General features: G+C 44.3%; 2 protein-coding genes across 2 annotated transcripts in view; both read left to right on the forward strand.

Moving 5' to 3' along the window:
• Positions 1-20,737, forward strand: part of FAM124B (family with sequence similarity 124 member B) — a 74,096-nt gene extending 53,359 nt beyond the window's left edge. Inside the window, exons 3-4 of the mRNA XM_075338627.1 lie at positions 8,546-9,281; positions 19,773-20,737. Coding sequence (XP_075194742.1) covers positions 8,553-9,281; positions 19,773-20,300 — 1,257 coding nt within the window. The 5' untranslated portion in view covers positions 8,546-8,552 and the 3' untranslated portion in view covers positions 20,301-20,737. The remainder of the gene's footprint in view (positions 1-8,545; positions 9,282-19,772) is intronic.
• CUL3 (cullin 3) overlaps positions 1-26,303 on the forward strand; it is a 343,821-nt gene that overhangs the window by 259,943 nt on the left and 57,575 nt on the right. The gene's annotated exons all lie outside the window — the stretch shown is intronic.

Consider the following 26,303-nt stretch of genomic DNA (forward strand, 5'->3'; position numbering starts at 1 on the left):
AAATTCCAAACGCCAAAACGACGTTTTTTTGTCGCCACAACTTTTGCGCAAAATGCAATAAGAGGCGATCAAAACGTAGCATCTGCGCAAAAATGGTACCGTTAAAAACGTCAGCTCGAGACGCAAAAAATAAGCCGTCATTGAGCCTAAGATCCCGAAAAATGAGAACGCTACGGGTCACGGAATATGGCGTAAAACGTGCGCCACTTTTTTCTGACAAACTTCCGATTTTTTTTTAACCCCTTATATAAAAGTAAACCTATACATGTTTGGTGTCTACGAACTCGCACTGACCTGAGGCATCACACCCACACATCAGTTTTACCATATAGTGAACACAGTGAATAAAATATCTCAAAAACCATAGTGCTATCGCACTTTTTTTGCAATTTTTCAGCATTTGGAATTTTTTTGCCATTTTCTAGTACACAATATGGTAAAACTGATGGTTTCATTTAAAAGTACAGCTCATTCCGCAAAAAATGAGCCCTCACATGACCATATTGACTGAAAAATAAAAAAGTTACGTCTCTCAGAAAAAGAATGGCGAAAAAAAAAAACGGAAAGCGAAAAATCGGCCGGTCGTGAAAGGGTTAAATTCTAAAAAATATAAAAATCCAAACTCCAGGATATCTGATGTACCCATTCAGAATAAAATAGGAAAAGTGCCTTTAGCAATACCAGTAAGAGATGAGGGTGTAACTGACCCTGAAATCATGGATATATTAAACTCCTCCATTATTACTCTGCATGAAACTCAGGAGTCAGTGATATACGAGCCCCAAAAAATGCAAAAAATCAAAAAAAATCAAAAAATTCAAGAATTTCAAAAAAATCCAGAGGTTTCAGAAATTATTGCTAGTGAACCCCCCTCCTCAGACTTGGGGGGTCTGCGGACTGTACAGGATAATATAAATTCTAAACTTGACGAACCCTGTCCCAATAGTATGGGTGTAGGAGCAACTGAACAGGTTTCAACCTCACCCATACCGCCTCGGGGAGCTATGGAGAAAAAAATTACTGAGTTTTTTCACCTGTTACCCTCAAAAGCTCGAATAAAAAGAAAAATAAGAGAAGAGGATGTAGAGGGGGAGGAGGAAACAAGAACAGGGATAAACCCAACTCCACTAAAAAGGACAGCAGTTTAGAGAACATAGAGTACAAGGACATTGGAATTTTCAATCTTTCTAGTCACCAGCTAGAACGAGGTGAAATTCGATTGCTCAAAAGGGGTCTTTCCTTTTGCCCCTCTAGTAATGTTGATACCTTCCGTCTCTTCTTAGACATCAATGATTTTGTGCGCAAAATCACGTTAAGAAGACATTTTCTAATATTATCAAAACAGGCAAGTGGGAAAAGGGTTGATACTGATGGGGAAGCCCCTGATGGTTTCGTACATGTACAAGTGAAAGGCAACAAGAATTTTTATCCCCACCACCACAGGGGAAATAATATTGAAACTTTTCACCAACTTCTGCTTAAGGATATCAGAGAATTCCGGTGTAAATTTAAAAATGATAATCTAACAAGGGAAGAGAGGCGTGCAATATATTCTCTCAAAAATAATCATGGATTGATAATAAGAAGTGCGGATAAAGGGGGAGGGGTGGTTTTGATGAATAGGGAATGGTATGTGGAGGAGGGTTTGAAACAACTAGGAGATCTGGAATATTATGAGACCCTAATAGAAGACCCATCCCCTGAGTACTTCATTGTGTATAAAACTATGATTAAAAAGGCGGGTGAGGACATGATACTGAATAAAAGGGAGAGACAGTATCTGGACATTAAGCATTATTCAGTACCTTTTTATTATTTTCTCCCGAAAATCCACAAAAGCCTTACTAACCCGCCGGGAAGACCAATCATTTCTGGAATCAATTCTATTACGGCTAATTTGTCACATTATGTTGACCTTTTTTTGCAAAAATATGTCGGCAAACTAGATTCACATTTAAGAGACTCTTCACACCTTATCAGGCTACTGAGAAAACTACCTGCCATTCCGAATGGTCTTTTTATTACATTGGATGTAGCTGCGTTATATTCAAACATTGATCATCAGTTGGGGTTGAAAAGTGTGGAATCCTATCTGGCAATGGATGACTCACTTCCAACCTCCCAGAGGGAATTTATTTTGCAATCCATTGAGTTTATTTTACATCACAATGTCTTTACTTTTGAGGAAAGGACCTACCGACAATTGAAGGGCTGTGCAATGGGGACGAGATTTGCCCCCAGTTTTGCAAATCTGTATATGGGGTGCTTCGAGTCCCTTCATATTGCACAGTCCCCCCTAGCGCTGGAGAACATGGTATTTTATCGTAGATTCATAGATGACCTGTTCTTTGTCTGGTCAGGTTCTGAGGAAAGTGCTCAAAATTTTGTAAAGTTACTCAATCTGAATGAATGGGGGCTAAGATTTACGGCCACAATGTCCCGGAAATCTATCCAGTTCCTGGATCTTAATATCAAATTCAATGAGGAGGACACTATTGAAACATCCACCTTTTTTAAAAGGGTGGATGTCAATAGTTATCTTGATTTTTCAAGCAGCCATCTCCCTACATGGATAAAAAATATACCTTATGGGCAATATTGGCGCATCAGGAAGAACTGTACCAATATTGCTTCCTTCAAAGCTGAAGCTAGAATATTGCAAAGTCGCTTCAGTAGTAAAGGCTATCCGAAAAAAATATTGACTGATGCTTACAAAAGAAGCCTCCTATTGGATCAAGATAAATGTTTGGATATTATTGAAGGGAAAAAGACAAATATAGGAGTACAGGGAAATGAAACCACCTTCGAAAGCTGTTTAGTGACTACCTTTAGTGATTCGTATGGTAAAGTAAAGGAGCTTGTAGGGAGACACTGGCATATTTTAAAAGGGGACAGGATCCTTTCGGGTTGTTTACCCGATAAACCTCAGGTTATTTTTAGGAGAAGTAAAAACCTCAAAAATTTAATCGCACCTAGCAAAACAACAATTTTAAAAAAAACTCAGTTGCCTCAAAATGGATTAGATATTAACAAACCAGTCGGGAATTTCCATTGTGGACAAATCCGATGTTTATGCTGCAGAACATTAAAACATGGCGTACAATCCTTCAAATCAAATATAACAGGAGAGGAATTTTTAATAAAGCAACATCTCTGTTGCACCAGCTCCTATGTCATTTATCTATTAGAATGTCCGTGCGGCCTACAATATGTAGGCCGCACAACGCAAATGGTACACAATAGACTAAACGGTCATAGATACAATATTCGCCATGGTATAGTAACCCACAGTCTCTCCAGGCATTTTTTATTGGAACATGATAAAGACAGAGACAATGTCAAAATGGTGATTATTGAGCAGGTTATGGCTGATGTTACAGCTAGGTATTGGAGGTTGGTGGAACGCGAATCCTTCTGGATATTTAAATTAGCCACTCTGAATCCAGAAGGCCTCAATATAATGACTGAGCAGATCAAATAGAGCATAATTTTTACCAGCACCATAAATAAAATAATATTGAGGTTAAAATATGGTTTAATTATTATATAGGCAGTTATTTTTCAGCAAATGTATTTTTCATATGTCAAACACTATAAATTATGGATTATGACCTGTTTTAGTTAGCGATCCATTCTAGGGATTTTTAGAGCTATCACTCTCACTTCCAACAATTAATTTTTTAGCCCTGTATTAGAACCCTATAGACATTTTTTTTTTTTTTTTTTTTTTTTTTCTCCAAAATTTTTTTTTTTTTTTTTTTTTTAATTTTATTTATATTTAATTTAATCCATTTTCACCCTCTATTTATAAATTTTAAATCTCAAAATCTCAATTTCATATTTCCTTGTTTTTAAAGTAATTTCCTTGATGAGTCTTTTATTCATGTTTATTAATTTTTAAATATAATTCAAAAGATTTTTTTTTTTTTAGTGATGAGGGTATCACAATATACTTGAGACAAAATATATTTGTGGTTTCTTGAACATCGCTGTTAAATGTGATTATGTACAATTGATTTTTGTGAGGCGAGGTCCCTGAAAACCCTGCTGATTGATCATTATGATCCATATGTTGAATTAATCAAGGGGTGTGGGGACCTACATATTCATGTATATATAAGGCATACCACTTCATATGATTGTTGCTACCTGAGGAAGGGGGAACATTTAACCCCGAAACGCGTTGTGGCTTATAATCCTGCAATAAAAAAAGTTTTTTGGAACAATACCATCATCTTTATGAATTTTAATAGCAGCGCAGCCAATACCGTGGTTTTTTCATTATCCCCTAATCCATTCTCCTTCTCCTTCCTGGAGTGCACGGGGCTGCTGCAGCTATTCCAAGACTCTGCCTGAATCACATCAAGCCTCTGAAGGGCGGGTGAGTCACCGGCATCTGTTCTACGGGTCCGTCCACCACAGAGGAGGAGCTGCAGACCAGTGGTGGTCTGACGGCTGTGCTCTCCATGTGGGATATCGATCGCGTGAGCGGCGGCCTGAGCTGGAAATACTGCGGGCTGGAAAGGACGAGATCCCCACTGATGCCATAGCGGTACACCGTGGACTTCCCTTCGGCTGTCTCCCCAGTGTTGTACCTGACGTACAACAGGATCAGGTGAGTGTGACCATCACACTGCACACTTAATAAGTTATCATTAGATTTTACACAGGAGCGCACCCTCTTTTTCTTTTATCTCAAACAAAGAGAAGACTGATCAGAGATACAGCCAAGAGGTCCATGATCACTCTGGATGGACTGCAGAGATCTACAGCTGAGGTGTGAGAGTCTGTCCATAGGAGAACAATCAGTCATACACTGCACAAATCTGGCCTTTATGGAAGAGTGGCAAAGAGAAAGCCATTTCTCAAAGATGTCCATAAAAAGTGTTGCTTAAAGTTTGCCACAAGCCACCTGGAAGACACACCAAACATGTGGAAGAAGGTGCTCTGGTCAGATGAAACCAAAATAGAACTTTGTGGGCACAATGCCAAACAATATGTTTGGCGTAAAAGCAACACAGCTCATCACCCTGAACACACCATCCCCACTATCAAACATGGTGGTGGCAGCATCATGGTTTGGGCCTGCTTTTCTTCAGCAGGTACAGGGAAGATGGTTAAAATTGATGGAAAGATGGATGGAGCCAAATACCGGACCATTTTTGAAGAAAACCTGTTTGAGTCTGCAAAAGACCTTAGATTGGGACTGAGATTTGTCTTCCAACAAGATAATGATCCCAAACATAAAGCAAAATCTACAATGGAATGGTTCACAAATAAATGTATGCAGGTGTTAAAATGGCCAAGTCAAAGTCCAGACCTGAATCCAATCGAGAATCTATGGAAAGAGCTGAAAACTACTGTTCACAAATGCTCTCCATCCACCCTCACTCAACTCGAGCTATTTACAAAGGAAGAATGGGCAAGAATTTCAGTCTCTCGATGTGAAAAACTTATAGAGACATACCCTAAGCGACTTGCAGCTGTAATCGCAGCAAAAGGTGGGGCTACAAAATATTAATTTAAAGGGGATGAATAATATCGCAAGCCCCAATTTTCAGTTTATTAGTTTTTATAAAAGTTTAAAATAAGCAATACATTTTGTTCAACTTTACAATTGTGTCCCACTTGTTATTGATTCTTCACCATAAAATTTTTATTTTATCTTTATGTTTGAAGCCTGAAGTGTGGTAAAAGGTTGAAAAAAATCAAGGGGGCCGAATACTTTTGCACGGCACTGTATATAATTCTATGTTTGACCACAGTAAAGCAAAGACAATAAATTGTGCTAATAGTACTAATTTGTCCTCCTTTCTCCTAACATGAAATGTAGAATTAATCAATGGCCTGATTTTGCAAGTTTTCCCCCCTACAAGAATGGAGAGGTCAGGAATTTTTATTGTAAGTACACTTCAACTATAAGGCTGGGGCCACATGGGGATTACTGTGATCCCCTCGCATGACACTCGGCTCACGCTGGCAGTACAGCAGAGCTGAGTGTCATGCAAGTGTCCCTGCGACTGAGGTCCAATCGTGAGGGCGAACCTCAGCTTTGGGGGTGGGCCGGAAATCAGGAGAGGAGGGTCGGCGCTGAGGAGGGGTGGGCCGGCACAGAGGAGGGAGGGATTTATCTCTCTCTCTCCTCCGTAGCAGGCTATTACCATTCTCGCCCTGCACTCGTGGTACACAGGTGTACCGCGAGTGCAGTGCGATTTTTCTCTCACCCCATAGACTTGAATGGGTGCGAGAGAAACCTGGATCGCGTTACAGTCACAGCATGCTGTAATTTTTTTCTCGGTCTGATTAGGGCTGAGAAAATAATCGCTCATGGGTGCTGACACATAGGCTAATATTGGTCCGAGTGGAATGCAATTTTTTATCGCACTCCACTCGCACCGATTTTCATGCCGTGTGGTTTAGGCCTAACAGACAGAATAATAAAAAGAAAATCCAGAAAATCATTTTGTATGATTTCTGAATAACTAATTTGCATTTTATTGCATGAAATAAGTTCTGTTTTTCTATTATATGATATACTTATTATTTAGTACAGAAACCTTTGTTTGCAATTACAGAGGTCAGATGTTGCCTGTAGTTCTTGACTCAGTTTGAACACACTGCAAAAGGGATTTTGGCTCACTTCTTCATTCAGATCTTCTCCAGATCTTTCAGGTTTTGGGGCTGTCAGTGGGCAACATGGAGTTTCAGCTCCCTTCAAAGATTTTCTATTGGGTTCAGGTCTGGAGACTGGCTAGGCCAGTCCATAATATTGAAATCCCTCTTTCAAAGCCACTCCTTAGTTGAGCTGGCTGTGTGTTTTGGGTAATTGTCATTCTGGAAGACCCAGCTACGACACATCTTCAATGCTCTTACTGAGGGAAGGAAGTTGTTGGCCAAAATCTCACGATACATGATCCCAACCATCCTCCCTCAGTACAGTGCAGTCGTCCTCTCCCCTTTCTCAAAGTATGATGTTTCCACCCACCAATGCTTCAAAGTTGGGATGGTGTTCTTGGGGTTGTACTCATCCTTCTTCTTCCTCCAAACACAACAAGTAGAGTTGATACCAAAAAGTTCTATTTTGGTCTCATCTGACCATATGACCTTCACCCATGCCTCCTCTAGATCATCCATATGGTCATTGGTGAACTTCAAATGGGCCAGGACATGTGCTGGCGTGAGTAGGGAGAGCTTTTGTGCCCTTTAATCTATGACAATGTAGCATGTTACTAATGGTAATCTTTGAGACTGTGGTCCTAGCTCTCTTCAGGTCATCGACCAGGTCTCCCAGTGTAGCTCTGGGATGATTCCTGAACTTTCTTAGAATGATCCTTACCTCATGAGGCGAAATCTTGCATGGAGCCTCAGACCAAGTAAGATGGGACAGTCATGTTATGTTTCTTTCATTTTGTAACAATTGCACCAACAATTTTTGGCTTTTCACCAAGTTGTTGCCTATTGTCCTGTAGCCTATCCCAGCCTTGTGCAGGTCTACAATTTTGACCCTGGTGTCCTTAGACAGCTCTTTGGTCTTGGCCATGTTGGAGTTTGATTGATTGAGTGTGTGGACAGGTGTCTTTTATACAGGTAATGAGTTCAAACAGGTAATACAGAAAATGAGTGCAGAGTAGGAGGACTTCTTCAAAAAAAAAAAAACAGGTCTGTGAGAGCCAGAATTCATGCTGGTTGGTAGGTGATCAAATACTTATTTAATATAATAAAATGCTAATTAATTTTTTTAAAAATCATACAATGTGATTTTCAGGATTGTTTGGGGGGATTCTGTCTGTCACAATTGAAGTATACCTACGATAAAAATTACAGACCTCTCCATTCTTTGTAGGTGAGAAAACTTGCAAAACCTGCAGTGTATCAAATACTTATTTTCCCCACTGTATATCAGAAAGCACAAGAGAGAGGTGTTCAATGCCGCGCCAATAGATCACTTCAGAAGATGTTCAGATCAGTGTCACTTTATTGTCATTCAGGTCGACGCGTTTCTGGAGCATCTGCCCCCTTCATCAGGACCCCCAGGAATAGAAATAACATCCATTGGATTGGATGTTATTTCTATTCCTGGGGGTCCTGATGAAGGGGGCAGATGCTCCAGAAACGCGTCGACCTGAATGACAATAAAGTGACATTGATCTGAACATCTTCTGAAGGGATCTATTGGCGCGGCATTGAACACCTCTCTCTTGTGCTTTCTGTTATCTACCGGTTTTGGTGGCTGCAGCCCTGGATCTTTGATATATGCGATTATAGTAGTTGTGGCTTCTCACAACTACAATTGGTGAGTAGTTTTACTCCCCCCTCCCCACCCCTCACATATTGGGGTAAGACCCTATTGCGCTTGTTTTTCCACAGCTTTTTCTCCGTCCCACTGTATATCAAGCAGTCTTTTGCCGATACATAGTTGTCAATATCCTTGTAATACAATACGAATAAGACAAGAAATAAGATTTGTACAGAAACAAAACTTCAATTGTGGTTTGGTGAAAAAAAAAGTTAACTGAGGTTATAATATATTTTCTCTTCAACACAGTACTTAAATGGATGGCAGACACACGGTTCTGCCTGTCACCATTCACCTTCTTGCCAACCCAAGTGACTCTGCAGTTTTTCGTCAGGCAGTCAAGCGAATTCTTCAGGGACTGTGTCTGGATATTCAACTTATTCTAGTGTCCGATCGAGCAGCCCCAATCCAATGCTATGAATATCGAAAGAGAAGATTTGAATTTCCAGGGATTTCGGTGATACTCTTTCTTCGTGAAGACCTCGGTGAAGAAAGGATCTCACTTCTGCAAAGTTTTTTCCAGTTACCCCCATGGGATCATGTGAACACAGGATTTAGTCAAGGACCATCTCAATCATCATGCCAAACTAGTGATGACTTTTACTGTCTAGATGTGCACATGCCTGTGTGGGGAATAAGGCATGTGCACTATGGCACAGAGATTTTGAGAGTTACTCTATATTGTGATTTTGATAACCATGAAGACTCAGTAAGACTTTATGAAATGATTCTGGGGATGGAGGCGACAAGCCAAAAAATAGGATTCTGCTTCTTTGTCTTGCATTCTACAAAGCATACGTGTGTACAATTCGCTCTAAAACAGCTACCACCTGGGGTGTGCACACAAGTAAAACATGCCTGTGCCCTGCAGTTCACCATACAAGAAATTGGACAGTTGGTTCCCTTACTGCCTTACCCTTGTGTGCCAATCAGTGACATGAGATGGCAAACCCAAGACTACGATGGAAACAAAATCTTGCTTTTGGTAATGAAATCTGTTTCAACTATTTTCATACTTCAAGTCTCATTTACCTCCCTATACATGATCTATGCTTTTTAATAAATATAAACGCCTACAAATATTACACACTATAAGACAATAAATGTAAAATCATTACTTTATTATTAGAATAATTATAAAATCCCCATAAAATAATAGAATAATTTGGAGGGCACATCCACACAGAAATATGAGCTGCAAAATGCATAGATAAATAATCTACAGTGACAGGTTTATTATAGCAGGGCAGTGTGAAGTACAACCCAGCAAACCAAGGAGCATAAAAACACCCAAAATATACACCTAATAGCCAGTAAGCATAGGAGGCAGTACACAAAGGTAAATGTAAGTATAGAAGGCAGTACAAAAAGGTAAAGGTTAGTATAGGAGGCAGTACACAGAGGTAAAAGTAAGTATAGGAGGCAGTACACACACCAGGGCCGTATTTACCATTAGGCACCCGTGGTCCCGTGCCTAGGGCGGCAGGATGGAGGGGGCGGCACCTTCTAGCAGTAAAAAAAAAAAAAAAAAAAAAAATTTTTTTTTTTTACACATTCATTAAATCCATTGTATTTTCGGAGGGGGGAGGGGGGAGAGGCGCACCTTTATTTATTTGTATCTGCGTCAATTAAGACGCGAATGCAGACAAACTGCGGCGGCCGGGCACCGAGAGCTGATTGACCCCGGAACTGCCGGCACCTGCACTTCCGGGGTCACAGGCGCGCCAATCAGCTCCTTCCTCTGTCCTGCGTCCAATGCTGTGTGGATTTCACATGCAAATCTCACAGCAGGACGCCGCAGAGGACGCCGCGATGGAAGCCGGTGTCAGAAGAGGATACTCACGTGAGCCAGGAAGATGACGGCGGGCCCTGGAGCAGGTAAGTGCTCGCAGAGCTGAAGATTCATAAGGAGCGTGGGGGTGTCTCAAATGCAGACTGGAGATATGCGTATGGGGTGGGAGGAGAGAGGCTGATACTGGGGGAGACTTGGGGGAAGAGAAGCGGATACTGGGGGAGGCTGGGAGGAGAGAGTCTGATGCTGGGGGAGGCTGGGAGGGGGGAGGGGCTGATGTTGCGGAAGGCTGGGATGGGGGGAGGCTGACGCTGGGGGAGGCTGGGAGGAGGGAGGCTGATGCTGAGGGAGGCTGATGCTGGGAGAGGCTGATGCTTCGGGAGGCTGATGCTGGGGGAGACTGGGAGGAGAGAGGCTGATGCTGGGGGAGGCTGGGAGGAAAGAGGCTGATGTTGAGGGAGGCTGATGCTGGGAGAGGCTGATGCTGCGGGAGGCTCGGAGGAGAGAGGCTGATGCTGAGGGAGGCTGATGCTGGGGGAGGCTGGGAGGAGAGAGGCTGATGCTGGGGGAGGCTAGGAGGGGGAGGCTTTTGCTGGGGGAGGGAGGCTGATGCTGGGGGAGGCTGATGCTGGGGGAGGCTGGGAGGAGAGAGGCTGATGCTGGGGGAGGCTGATGCTGGGGGAGGCTGGGAGGGGGAGGCTGATGCTGGGGGAGGCTGGGAGGAGAGAGGCTGATGCTGGGGGAGGCGGATGCTGGGGGAGGCTGATGCTGGGGGAGGCTGGGAGGGTGGAGGCTGATGCTGGGGCGGCTGATGCTGGGGGAGGCTGGGAGGAGTGAGGCTGATGCTGGGGGAGGCTGGGAGAAGAGAGGCTGATGCTGGGGGCAGAGAGGCTGATGCTGGGGGAAGCTGGGGGAGAGAGGCTGATGCTGGGGGAAGCTGGGGGAGAGAGGCTGATGCTAGGGGAAGCTGGGGGAGAGAGGCTGATGCTGGGGGAAGTTGGGGGAGAGAGGCTGATGCTGGGGGAAGCTGGGGGAGAGAGGCTGATGCTGGGGGAAGCTGGGGGAGAGAGGCTGATGCTGGGGGAAGCTGGGGGAGAGAGGCTGATGCTGGGGGAGGCTGGGGGGCAGAGAGGCTGAAGCTGGGGGACGCTGGGGGGAGAGAGGTTGATGCTGGGGGGCTGGGGGGAGAGAGGCTGATGCTGGGGGAGAGGCTGCTGGTGAAGGCGGGGGAGAGCGGCTGCTGCTGGGGGAATGGGAGAGAGGGGCCAATCCTAGAGACAGAGGACAAGGGTTGAGGGATAGTGCAATGACAAAATCGATGGCGGGGGAGTGTAAGGACTCAGAATGAGAAGGGGGCAGCATTGGGAGCTCATTATGGAGAAGGGGCAGCATGTGTGGGCTCAGTATGGAGTGGAGCAATGTAGGGGAGTCAATATCAAGAGTGGGGTAGTGTGTGTGTGTGTGTGTGTGTGTGTGGGAGGGGTGTATCAGCATAAGCGTTAGTGTGATGGTCTTAGTATGATGAATGGGGCAGCATGGAGGTGTCATTATGAAAAAGAGGAAGGCAGCATTAGGAGCTCATGGAGAGGGTCAGCATGCATGGGACATTGTGAGGAGGGAACAGCATGCATGGGAAACTGAGGAGGGAGCAGCATGCATGGGACATTGTGAGGAGGGGGCAGCATGCATGGGACACTGTGAGGAGGGGGCAGCATGCATGGGACATTGTGAGAAGGGGGCAGCATGCATGGGACATTGGGAGGAGGGGGCAGCATGCATGGGACACTGTGAGGAGGGGGCAGCATGCATGGGACACTGTGAAGAGGGGGCAGCATGCATGGGACACTGTGAGGAGGGGGCAGCATGCATGGGACATTGTGAGGAGGGGGCAGCATGCATGGGACATTGTGAGGAGGGGGCAGCATGCATGGGACATTGTGAGGAGGGGGCAGCATGCATGGGACATTGTGAGGAGGGGGCAGCATGCATGGGACATTGGGAGGAGGGGGCAGCATGCATGGGACATTGTGAGGAGGGGGCAGCATGCATGGGACATTGTTAGGAGGGGGCAGCAAGCATGGGACATTGTGAGGAGGGGGCAGCATGATGTGAGGTCAATGTGCAGATCATATTTCATAATTGAGGAAGGTGTGGTGGGTATAATTTATAAGGGAGGGCAGTGTGTAGTATATTAGGGGCAGTGTGACAGTCACAGTATATAAGTGGGGACGGTGGGAATATTTTATACTCATGCTGTTTTGATGTGCCTGTGGTGATCCCCATTGGGGGGGGGTTAGTGCCCTTCGTTTCTCATTGATACTTTTTCAAGTGTTTTACAGAGTAGATCTGCCTTAAACAGATGTCGTGTGCGAAAACTCAGTGTTACGTTGTCACTAAGGGGCGCGACCACTTAAAGTGCCTAGGGCAGCATGAAGGCAAAATACAGCCCTGACACACATGTAAATGTAAGTATAGGAGGCAGTACACAAAGGTAAATGTACTGTAAGTATAGGAGGCAGTACACAAAGTGAAATGTAAATATAGATAGGCAATACACAAAGGTAAATGTAAGTATAGGAGGCAGTACACAGAGGTAAAAGTAAGTATAGAAGGCAGTACACAAAGGTAAAGGTAAGTATAGGAGGCAGTACACAAACGTAAATGCAAACCATGAACTGCAACACAACCCCAAAATGAGCCACAAATAATGTGTTTAAAGGGAATATGTAACCAGGTTTTTGCTATGTAAGCTGAGGACAGCATGATGTAAAGTTTAAAAAAAAACAAAACAAAAAGCAACTGTGCCTCTCTTATCAGTGTGTGTGCAATTGTTTACATAAACTAAAGGGTTTATTACCCTATGATTAACATTGTAGGACTAGAAACTCACTGCATACCCAAAGCCGACATTCCCCCTGCTGTGATTGACACCTCACAGTCAATGCACTCTATTAAGAGCCTGGTGTGGGTAGCTCTCAGCTCTGGTGTGTTCCTGAATTTAAATTCTTTGTTTCACAAGGTCTTCAGCCAGTAATCTATGTGATACACCATAGGATTCAGAATCTCCTTGCATACATTATGTTGCTGTTAGATGAGGTAGCAAAAACCTGCTGACAGATTCCCATTAAGTTGTATTACACAGCAATAAATATGGGATTAATGTGTTAACACACTAATATAGGGAAGTATAAAGTAGAACCCAACAAAAAGCAGGAAGTATAGTAACGCCCAAATTTTCTGCGTACTCTGTACCTGCTGAATTTTTTATTTTTTTTTTTGTTATTTTACAGAGTTTTTTCCTGAAAGTGGACAAGCCATTTAAAGGGAATCTGTCAGAAGGTTTTTAGCTATCTCAACTGAGAGCAGCGTGATGTCGGAAAAGAGACCCTGATTCCAAAAGATATCACTTAGTTTACTGGGTGTAGCGGTTGTGACACAATAATAGTTTTTAGGCCTGCAACACACATCCGTCAAACACGTGCGAGTTTGGTCTGTTTCCGTATATACCGGAGACACGGACAAACGTGCACCAATGTTATTTAATGTTTGAGGACACATGTGCGTTTTTCATTAAGGTCTGTGTGTCCGTGTGCGTGCTACGTTTGTGTCTTCGTTTTGCACGGAAGCATGTTTGTTTTCATCATGGAACACGCACACACGGACCCAATGAAAGTCAATGGGTCTGTGCGCACGCCTAAGTGACACGGACGCATCTCTGTATGCTCCGTGTACGTTTTGTGCTTTTTTCCTGTGATGTCGTTTTTGGGTTTTTTTCTGTGTCGTTCTCTCCCTCAGTCCATCGGTCGGTCGGTCTCTCTCTATGTCTGTTGGTCGGTCTCTCTGTCTTATCTGTCCCTCCTGCTGTCTGTCGGTCAGTTCCCCCCCTCTCTCATACTTACCATTCCCCGTTCTCCGGCGCTGCGCTGCACTGGTGTTATAAAAGCTCCGGCGGCTTTTACTATTTTGAAAAAGCCGGCCACTCATTAAACAATCTCGTATTCCCTGCTTTCCCCGCCCACCGGCAAATATGATTGGTTGCAGTGAGACACGCCCACACGCTGAGTGACAGCTGTCTAACTGCAACCAATCACAGCCGCCGGTGGGCGTGTCACTATGGAGCAGAGAAATAAATAAATAAATAATTAAAAAAAACGGCGTGCGGTCCCCCCCAATTTTAATACCAGCCAAGATAAAGCCATACGGCTGCAGGCTGGTATTCTCAGGATGGGGAGCCCCACGTTATGGGGAGCCCCCCAGCCTAACAATATCAGCCAGCAGCTGCCCAGAATTGCCGCATCCATTTGCTGCGACAGTTCTGGGACTGTACCCTTCCCGATTTGCCATGGTGCGTTGGCAATTGGGTTAATAAGGAGTTAATGGCAGCCCATAGCTGCCACTAAATCCTAGATTAATCATGTCAGGCGTCTCCCCGAGATACCTTCCATGATTAATCTGTAAGTTACAGTAAATAAATACACACACACACCTGAAAAAATCCTTTATTTGCAATAAAAACCACTAACAAATACCCTCATTCACCACTTTATTCAGCCCGAAAAAGCCCTCCATGTCCAGCGTAATCCACGGAGTTCCAGCGTCACTTCCAGCTCTGCTACATGGAGGTGACAGGAAATGCAGAAGACACCGCCGCTCCTGACAGCTCCATGCAGCAACTGAAGACAGCCGCGCGATCAGTGATGATGTCACTGAGGTTACTCGCGGCCACCGCTGGACCATACAACTGTGACTGCAAGTCGCCCGAGTGACAGCGATGAAGTCACAGGTGAGTTGCTGTCACAGTTGTATGATCCAGCAGTGGCCGCGAGTTACCTGACTGATGTTATCGCTGATCGCGCAACTCTCTTCAGTTGCTGCATGGAGCTGTCAGGAGCAGCGGTGTCTTCTGCAGCTCCTGTCACCTCCATGTAACAGAGCTGGAAGCGACGCTGGAACTCCGTGGATTACGCCGGACATGGAGGGCTTTTTCGGGCTGAATAAAGTGGTGAATGAGGGTATTTGTTAGTGGTTTTTATTGCAAATAAAGGATTTTTTCAGGTGTGTGTGTGTATTTATTTACTGTAACTTACAGATTAATCATGGAAGGTATCTCGGGGAGACGCCTGACATGATTAATCTAGGATTTAGTGGCAGCTAAGGGCTGCCATTAACTCCTTATTACCCCGATTGTCAACGCACCAGGGCAAATCGGGAAGAGCCGGGTACAGTCCCAGAACTGTCGCATCTAATGTATGTGGCAATTCTGGGCGGCTGATGACTGATATTGTTAGGCTGAGGGGCTCCCCATAACGTGGAGCTCCCCATCCTGAGAATACCAGCCTTCAGCCGTATGGCTTTATCTGGCTGATATTAAAATTGGGGGGAACGCCCGCCGTTTTTTTTTATTAATTTACTTATTTATTTCTATGCTCCATAGTGACACGCCCACCGGCGGCTGTGATTGGTTGCAGTTAGACAGCTGTCACCCAACGTGTGGGCGTGTCTCACTGCAACCAATTATATTTGCCGGTGGGCGGGGAAAGCAGGGAATACGAGATTGTTTAATGAACGGCCGGCTTTTTTAAAATAATAAAAGCCGCCAGAGCAGTGTGAATGCCGTGCAGCGCCACGCTGGTGATCGGGGATCGGTGAGTATGAGAGAGGGCTGCTCACTTCCGTCACTCGGGGAATTAGCGGTCACCATTGAATCCTTCACGGGTGACCGCTAATCATTACGCGGCACACAGACAGAGCCGCAGCATGACAATGAATTCGGGTGAAGTTCACCCGAGTTCATTCTCATCGCGCAACTCTGTCTGCTGTCAGCCGACATGTAGTAACGACATTTTGCATCACACACGCAACATTTCTCACGGAAAACACAAACACATGTCAGTTAAGTTTCACACGCACCCACACACATTTCACACGCACATACGGCTAGCATTCGGGATACACACGCAGGCCACACATACCATAAAAACGGACACAAACACGGATCATGGACCTGAAAAACGGCCCGTATTACACGTACGTGATTTTTCACGGATGTGTGTTTCAGGCCTTAGATCTAGCATGTAGCTAACACTGCCCATAGTACAGCTTTGTGTGCACATTCTATAATTACAGTAAGCTGCTAATCACTGCTAAGACTGTGGTCGCACCAGGGCTCATGCGGGAACTAGTCCAGCCAATGATAATCCCCTGCTGATAAAACACTCATCGTAAAAAAACAACATAGAAAATAGAAACAACAACACACACATGCTACATCTAAGGTGAGCCATCTCTGAAATCAGTGTCACAGCTTCTATCTCATGCTGTCCTCAGATTATATAGCAAAAACCTACTGACAGATTCCTTTTAGCTCATTGTACACAGACAGAATTATGCACATGGCTGTCTTATGAATCCACATACACCATGAACATGACTTCAATCTATACCAGACTTGTGTTTGTCTCTGTTTTTACACACAAAAACTCTGCGGCAGATTTAATATTAGATGTGCCTCCCTTTCATGGCTTTATTGTCACCAAAATGTACACCCAACTTTTTTTTTTAGCTGTATTTATGGAGAATTTATGCCTAAAAGAACAAAGTAGCATGAGAGCAGTTTAAACCTGACCACATGTGCATTAAAATTACCGTATTTTTCGCTTTATAAGACGCACCTGATTATAAGACGCACCCCCAAATTTGGTGAAGGAATAGAGAATTTTTTAATAAATGGGGTCCGTCTTATAATGCCAGTGTCCGTCTAACAAATAATATAGAGTATATGTCCCTCATAGCCCCCTCATCCTAAAATTAGCCCCCTTAATCTGGATATGGCCACCTTATATTGAACACGTCCCCCAGTGATGCCACATTTCCCCTATGGCTGGCACACATCCTCTATGGCTGGCACACGGCCCCTGTGGCTGGCACACAGGCCCACTGTGGCTGGCATACAGGCCCACTCTAGCAGGCGGACAGGCCCACTGTGGCTGGCAGACAGGCCCACTGTGGCAGGCAGACAGGCCCACTGTGGCAGGCAGACAGGCCCACTGGGGTAGGCAGACAGGCCCACTGGGGCAGGCAGACAGGCCCACTGGGGCAGGCAGACAGGCCCACTGGGGCAGGCAGACAGGCCCACTGTGGCAGGCAGACAGGCCCACTGTGGCTGGCAGACAGGCCCACTGTGGCTGGCAGACAGGCCCACTGTGGCTGGCAGACAGGCCCACTGTGGCTGGCAGACAGGCCCACTGGGGCAGGCAGACAGGCCCACTGGGGCAGGCAGACAGGCCCACTGGGGCAGGCAGACAGGCCCATTGGGGCAGGCAGACATCACCCTCTGTTACATATCGCCCCCATGTTGCTGCTTTTAGTAAAATAAACTCTTTCCTTACCTTCTGCAGCACTGTCTTGTCTTGTGTCTCACTCCTCGGGGTTGAGCTCCTCCTGTCTCCTGCACTTCCTACTTCCTGGTTCTAGTGCCGGTCATGTGATCGGGACAGCAGAGAGAGATATCTCTGCGTGCCTAATCACAGCAGCAGGAGGGAGACCGGGCAGACGCTGGAGGAGGTGAGTAAAGAGTTTATTATTTTACTATGGGCAGCAGCACGGGAGGCTATAGCTAACACAGGGGGAGCTGGGATCCTCTGCAATCAAAGGTAAGCACAGGCAGATATAATATGTGCAGCTCCCCCAGCCCATCAGCGCGATGCAGTTTCAGCACCACGCTTCTGATGGACAGCGGCTGTGCATATTATATGAGCGGGAGCAGGAGATCAAACGCTGCCGCTCCCAGCTTTTCCTGCCCCCAGCAGCCCCCAGCACCGCTCCAGAGCTGCCCGCACCTCCACTGGACTCTGTATATATATATATATATATATATATATATATATACACCCCCCCTCCCGTATATTCGGATTATAAGATGCACCCCCTACTTTCCCCCAAAATTTGGGGGAACAAAAGTGCGTCTTATAAAGCAAAAAATACGGTATATCATAATTTTTGTGGATAAAAAGGGCATAAACTTTTCTAATGTACTGGTTGTTTAAAGTTAAAAAGGACGTGTGCAAAAAAAATCTCCACATTTATCATCCAGCATGATTTGTTGTGATAAATGTGGCACATTGTCACACTGTCTAGACCAGAGATCTCAAAAACGCGGCCCGCGGGCTGCATGTGGCCCCTCAGGCTGCTTCTTGTGGCCCGCAGGCACGTGCCCCACTTGACGATCGTGGCCGGTGCAGGGGTCACAGCCGTCACTGCTCACTGCTTTATTTCAAATGAACTCTTTACCGGTACAGCGCAGAGTCAAACTCTCTCTTCACTATTCGAATGGCAGCCGCTGGACAAACAGAGGCAAGCAGCTGATGCATATGACATAACATGCTTGCATCTGATTGGCCGTTGGCTGCCATTGGAATAATGCAGAGAGCTTGACTATGCTCGGTGGCGGCAAAACGTTCATCTGAATTTTAGATGAAGCACTGACAGCGGTCGTGGTCATCAAGGGGGACTTGTGCTTGCGGGCCGCAAGAAACAGGAAAGAGGATGCCAAGGAAATGGAGGACAGGTGAGAAGAATGTTTTGGGGTGTACGTGTGTGTGTGTGTGTGTGTGTGCGTAAAATAGCACAATATGGGACCAGGATGGGACATTGCTACAAGAAGAGGATCAGTAAAGGGGACATTACTACAAGAAGAGTACCTGCGTGGTCACATTAGTAAAAGAGGACAAGGATGGGCACATTACTACAGGAAGGGGACATAAGTGGGGCACAAAAGTAAAAGGGAACAATGTTGTTCACATTACTACAGGATGGGGAACATTACTACAGAATGGGGACAAGGATGGGGCATATTTGTAAAAGGAGACAAGGATGGGCCCATTACTACAGGATGGGGACAAGGATCGGGCACATTACTACAGGATGGGCACATTATTACAGGATGGAGAAAAGGATGGGGCACATTTGTAAAAGGGGCAAAGATGGACACATTACTACAGGATGGGCATATTACTACAGGATGGGGACAAGGTTGGACACATTACTACAGAATGGGGACCAGGATGGGAACATTACTTAAAGAAGGGGAACCGGATGGGGCACACTAATAAAAGATGTTGGCCAATATTACTATATGGTGCTAATTGTAAAACTACATTAGTTACAAGAAAGGGATAAAATGTAAGCAGCAAAAATAAAGCATGATTTTTTTTACCATCAATAATGTTATATATATATATATATATATATATATACATATATATGTTATATGTGTCTATATATATATATATATATATATATATATATACATATATATATATATATATATATATATATATAAAATTGCATGTTTGTTATAATAAACATGCAGAAAATGTTCAACAACAGTGATCCAATGGTATAGAGAGAAAAAAAATGGTACCAATAAAAATGTAACTTTGTCCTGTAATCAATGTGCCCTCCCACCAAGTTATTTTTTTTTCTGTGTGCAGCCCATACACCCAGACGAGTTTGAGTCCCCTGGTCTAGACTAAGATTTAACTGTCTAAATATATTAGACAGGATTAGTAAATCAGCACCACTGAGTTTCTATTTCTTCGAATGTGTGCAAATCCATGAAAACCAAGATAGTAAAGTTGAATTTGTTACTTTTTGTTTTCTAACATATTTTATTTTGGTTCTTAGGTGACTGGCAGTACCACAGTGTCACAAAGTGATGAAAAATCTGATCCAAAGCCTCAATCATGTCCTATAACCACCCAATTTTCATCACACTCAGAGCCAACAGGAACAATACACTTAGAGGACGAAATTGTACTACGAAATCTGAATCTCAAGCAAGATTATAAAAAGTCCTTCAGCGCATCAGAACAAAGACAAAACGTGTGTGGTATTACTGATGACAATGTTCCCAGACCTCTGCCAAAACCTGATCTACAAATAGATGAGACAGAGACCAATGTGGATACCGGACACAGAGTAGCAAATCTAAGGCACCAGCTGCTTTCTGTTTATAAGAAGGAAAGAGATCAACGAAATATTCCAACTTATAAAGATATTCAAGATTTACCTTCCAGGCAAAGAGACTCTTTTTGCCCTCTGGCTGTCAAAGGGAACAAAGAAACTGTCTTCAGAACTGAAATATTTCCTTCTGAGAGATCTCAACGACTCCATAGTAATAGCAAGGAGCTCACGGAAGAATTTTTCATTTAATGTCAGCCAATGCTGCATCTATTATCTTTTCTAATGAAGGAAAATCAATTGTGTTAATGATGAGACTTTTTACATTCAATAGTTAAAACCATTATTTCATTTTAAGTATGTGTTGCTTATTCTTCTTAAAGATTACTCCCAAAAAGCAAGTTGTAACTTGCTGATTTCTGGGGGTTCGATCACTGAAACCCAAGTGATCTATACAGTATATTGGAAATCCTGAGAGCAGGGCTCTTCAGCCTGGTGTTGAAAGGAGCTGAGTTGCGAATGCTTGACTTCTTCTTCATCAATTGTCTATGGGACCATGGAAGAAAGCCAAGAACAGCTTAATATTTCTGGCAGTCCAATTAATAATAAATAAATCAAAGGCAAAGCATGTCCACTAGTAATGAATGGACCTGGACTGTAAAAGTCCGGATCCACACGGTTTCAAAAGTACCTGAGTGCCAGACCCCTGGGCCCAGACTTATCAGTGAACTTTGGGTAATTATCCGGATCCGGCAACTCGGAAAAAAAGAAAAATAAAAATAAAGGAAAAATGTAGAAAATAAGAATATAGCAAGTGCGTTATACTTACTGAGTCTCCTGCACGGCTGTAACTGCTTTCAGGATCTCTCATCTACATGCACTGCTTTACCCGCCCATCGGCAGTCCCCGCATCTGTGATTGCTTGCAGTCAGACAGCTCCACCAGCCTGGATAAAAGCATGTCTGACAGCTTGCAATCACAGATCCTGTCTGTGGTTCACTATCGTGGTGTAAAGCTAAATAAAGTAAAAACAAGATTGCATGGGGTCCCCCCATATTATGATACCCAGCAGAGATAAAGCATATAGCTACAGACTGCAGCCCCCAGCAGTGCACTTATCTTGGCTGTGTATCAAAATAAAAGATACCGCATGCGGCTTTTCTTTAAAAAAGATTTAAATCATTAAAAAAAAACGCATGAAGTTCCCCCCCAATTTTGATACTCAGCCATGAGAAAGCCGACAGCTGGGAGCTGCTATTCCCAAGCTGGGGAGACCCATGGTTATTGTTATTAAAAATAACAGCGTGCAGCCACCCAGAATTGTCACATCCATTAGATGTGACAATCCCTGCACTTTACATGGCTTATCCCCATTTGCCTGGTGCGGTGGCAATCGGAGTAATAATGGGTTAATAACAGCTCACAGTTGCCATTAAGCCCTAGATTAGTAATGGGGAGGCGTCTATGAGACTGCCCCCATTACTAATCTTTAAGTGAAGAGTAATAAACACAAACACAAAAAAATCCTTAATATGAAATATAATACAAAAAACCCCACATCCTCTTTCACCCCTTTATTAACCCTTGAGACACAGAGGTCCTACATAATTCACACGAGGTCTCACAGAGATTCCAGCTCTGCTACATACTGAAGGCACAGCACACGTCCATAGAACATGACCACCCGCTATGAGCTTCAACCAGAGAATGAGCCATGTGATGAGCGGTGACGTCACTGAGGTTATTTGCAGTTACAGCTGGAGGTTCTCCCAACCTGTCATCTGTGATTGCAGGTAACTGGACCTCAGGTGACCTCAGTAAACCTAGTGAAATCACTTGAGATGAGGTTACTGAGTTCATAGACCTGCATCTCCTGACAGAAAACCACTTTTTTTGCCAAGAGATGCAGATTTGGTGCTGAAATTTCTACAGCATATTTCTGCACCCAATCTACACGTCCTGTCAAGAAAAGCACATCACTCAGCTGCTATTAACCCCTTATTACCTTGATTGCCACCGCACTAGAGAAATCAGGAAGAACAGGGTAAAATGCTGGGATTGTCGGATCTAATGGGTGTGACAATCCTGGGCAGCTGTAGGCTGATATTTTAAGGTTGGGGAAGATCAATAACCATGTGCCTCGCCTGCCTGAAAATACCTGCTCCCAGCTGTTGGGCTTTATCCAAATTAGAGGGGACCACACGCTGTTTTTTTAAATGATTTATTTAAATAATTTTTTAAAAAGTTGCATGCAGTTCCTCTTATTTTGATACATAGCTAAGATAAGCGCACGGCTGGGGGCTGCAGCCTGTATCCATACACTTTATCTGTGCTATGTATCATAATATGGGCGAATATGCCAATTTGTTTAAAAAACAGGGTCTGTGCTTGGTTGCAGTCAGTTGCATATGGATGAGTGATAATGATCGGCCCTGGAAGTAGAGTTATAGCTGCACTGGAGACTCCAATTCCTCTATCCCTTCTACCACCATTTTTAAGCGTCAGATTCTGGTCCTCATAGACTTATATGGGGACCGGCATCTGGCCAGATATCCACGATCAATTCTGAATCAGATTTTTCCTTTAATCTGGTTAGACCCACTGATCCTGGATATCTGGGAGTCCGCCCATCACTAATCTCCACCTTCACTACATTCAAGAAAAAGCTGCAGAGGCACAATCTCGGGATATAGGGGAAACCATAATTTTATTATAGGTCTCTTGATTACTCTTCCTAAAGGTTCCCCCCCTCCCAAAAAAGAAAATAAATTAAAAAAAAATTATCCCAGGCATAGGGGAAAACTTGCTGATTTCCAGGGGTCTAACCTAGCAATCAGCAAGTTATCCCCTACAAAAAATTTTTGAGTGATGGTTTGTCTTTTTACAATTTTTATTTTGATATTTAAGTGAAAAATGGAAGTACATTTTTTCATAAATCATGTTTTCATCTTTAGTTGTTCTATGTGATATAGTTTATTCTTAGGTACAGCTACAGTCACACTTCTGAGACAGATCTCACAGTATTACTTCCTTCTTTCTGCTCAGAGTTTATATTCAGTGCATTGCATTCTGGGAAATGTGTTTTTCATACTATAATTTTAAACAGGTAAAACTATAAGGATATACCTGTAGAATATAATTTTGTGGAATTAATCTGAGATTGCATGGCTTTTATCTGGATTCTTTGAATCTTTAAAGGGACTATAAGCAGTTTTTTGCTATGTAATCTAAGAGCAGTATAGCGATAGCAAGCAGTCAAACAGGCTGTCAAACGGGATGGGGGTGATGTCCGACTGTAACCAATCACAGATGCTGGGACTGCCGGTGGGCGGGGGAAGCAGTGCATATCCATGAGGTATATGAGCGGCCCCAGATGTAGTGTTATAGCTGCGCAGAGACTGGTAAGTACTGTATAATGTACATTATTCTTTTTTTCTTTTCCTTTATGTATTTTTTTAATTACCCGGATGGCTGGGTCCAGATAGTTACCCAGAGTTCTCTGAGAACTCTAGGCCCGTGATTGGTGCACGGGGAACAAGGTTAGCCGCATGAATCCAGACTTTTACACTCCAGTATCGCCCATCACTAGTTTTAACCTATGGTGCTATTGACATGTCCATTTTTTTCCAGCAGCACGGATGACAAGGGCCAATGTCCTTGAAAAACATGGACAGCACATGGATTGAATCCATATTCTGTACATTTTTACCATTACAAAGTATATTAAATGCTTTGTAATTTATTTAGTTAATGATCCACTCGTGAAAAATACTGATGACATATTGATGGTAAAAACGGACAAACGGTCCATACACTGATGAGTCTGACACACTGATCCAAAACACTGATGACGCCGGTACCAATTTTTCACATGTGCGTGTAAACATGGATATGTGAATTAGACCTTACGTCGGGTTCACAGATCCACGGTCAGGATGAGATTTGCATCAATAATATAGGTAGACAAATGCGCCCATAATAAACTCATGGAAACTGGCCTTATTCTATTCCACAATGGGACTTTTTTATGAAAAGCATGGCAGATGAAAGTGGAGATCATTTCAGAAATGTAATATTTTCCACTGCAAAATTACATTATGAATAGAACTGATCGAACGGCCAATAATCCGGGGCCGGTGGATCACTGCCAGATTTAAAAAAGAGTCCGATCCGCTCCGGAATCCGGTGCCCATATAAGTCAATGGGGACCGGAATCCGGAGGTTAAAAACGTTTGTGGAGGGGCTAGGGGGCTAGGAGCGAGCGCGGCATACTCACCAAGGCACTGTCATGGCGGCACACTCCTGCCGGGTTGTTACCTTCCGGAGCCGACAATTCAATATTCATTATTTTCCCCGCCCACCGGTGCGTGTTGGTTGCAGTCAGACACGCCCCCACCCTGAGTGTCAGCGTGTCAGCTAACTGCATCCAATCACAGACGGCCGGTGGGCGGGGAAAGCAGAACAGTCTGTCGGTCAGTTCACGGTGGTAAATACTCGGCAGCACAGTTATAGCGCGCGGTTGCAGCCCCAGCTGTGTATACAGTGCCCAGAGTCACACGTGCGAGGCTTTGTCGGGTGCTGCCATGGCAGACTCGCGTGAGCCCCTCGCATGTGTGATTCCGGTGAAAGTAAAAAAAAAACCGACGTGCGGTTCCCCCTATTTTCATCCCCAGCCAAGATAACGCCAGGCGGGGTCTGGTATATCCTCAGCCCGCAGCCGCCCGGTACTGCCGCATCTATTAGATGTGACCATACCAGTGTGCGCTACCGGCTCTTCCCGCAGGCGTGATGCAGTACCAGTCGGGGTAATAGCAGGGGTTAAAAGCGGCGCACAGTTGCTGCTAAACCCTAGGTTAGTGTGATGGCACAGGCGTCTATCAGATACCTGCATCACACAAACCTGTAAGTGACAGTAAATAAACACAGACACAGAGAACAATCCTTTATTTGGAATAAAATACAAAACACACCCTGCTTCACCACTTTACTAACCCCCCAACACTTTGCAGCTCTGACGTAATCCACATGAGAAGTCCCACGCCGCTTCAGCTCTACTATATCTGAATATCACAGAGAGCGGCATGACCGACCGCTCTCTGTGAGCTCTAGAGAATGAATGAGCTGCGCATTGAGCGTCACTCAGGTCATTTGTGGTCACCGCTGGAGATTCCCACGGTCCTTCATTTGTGATTGCAGGTAACTTGACCTCAGGTGGAGGTCATTGAGTTCACAGACCTGAATCTCCTAGCAGAAAAATCGAGGTTTTTTTGGCCAAGAGATGCAGATTTTGTGCTAAAATGTTTATACTATATTCCTGCATCCAATCTACACCTCCTGGCAAAAAAAGCGGTGTTTTGGCAGAATTTTTTTGTCACGGTTTTTGCTGCGGTTATTTTTCCGCAATTTTTGCTGCGTTTTTTTGCCAGGAAGTACACATTTGGTGCTGATATTGTCTGCACCAGCTTTCAGCACCAAATTTCCACCTGTGGCAGAAATTTTTTTATTTTTTTTTTATTTTTGGGGGCCAAGGGATGCAAATTTGATGCTGAGATTTTTACACCATATTCCTGCATCCAATCTACACCTCCTAGCAAAAAAATGCGGTGTTTTGACGCAATTTTTATGACGCGGTTATTTTTACCAGGAGGTACCTAGAAACACATGCACGCTCCTGTCAGAAGTGTGCAGCAGTGTTGGTGATGTGCTGTTAGACTCGTGCGGGTCTGACATCACCTGACAAAGCCTGCTGCTGTATTAACACGAGCGTGCATGTACCTAGAAACACATGCACGCTCCTGTCAGAAGTTTGCAGCTGTTCTGCGATGTCAGACTCGCGGGAGTTCCTCACAAGTGTGACTGCGGCATAGAAAAAAAAGGCTTGCTTTTTTTTAATTAAATAAATAATTAAAAAAAAATATGATGTGCGGTTCCCCCATTTTTCATCCCCAGCCATGATAACGCCGGCTGGGGGCTGGTATATCCTCAGCCTGCAGCCGCCCGGTAGTGCTGCATCTATTAGATGTGATCATACCGGTGTGCGCTACCGGCTCTTCCCGGAGGCGTGATGCAGTGACAGTCGGGGTAATAGCAGGGGTTAATAGCAGCGCACGGCTGCTGCTAAACCCTAGGTTAGTGTGATGCCACAAGCGTCTATCAGATACCTGCATCACACTAACCTGTAAGTGACAGTAAATAAACAAGACACAGAGAACAATCCTTTATTTGAAATAAAGTACAAAACACACCCCCTGCTTC

Source organism: Anomaloglossus baeobatrachus, chromosome 3 (assembly GCF_048569485.1).
Source record: "Anomaloglossus baeobatrachus isolate aAnoBae1 chromosome 3, aAnoBae1.hap1, whole genome shotgun sequence".
NCBI lineage: Eukaryota > Metazoa > Chordata > Amphibia > Anura > Aromobatidae > Anomaloglossus > Anomaloglossus baeobatrachus.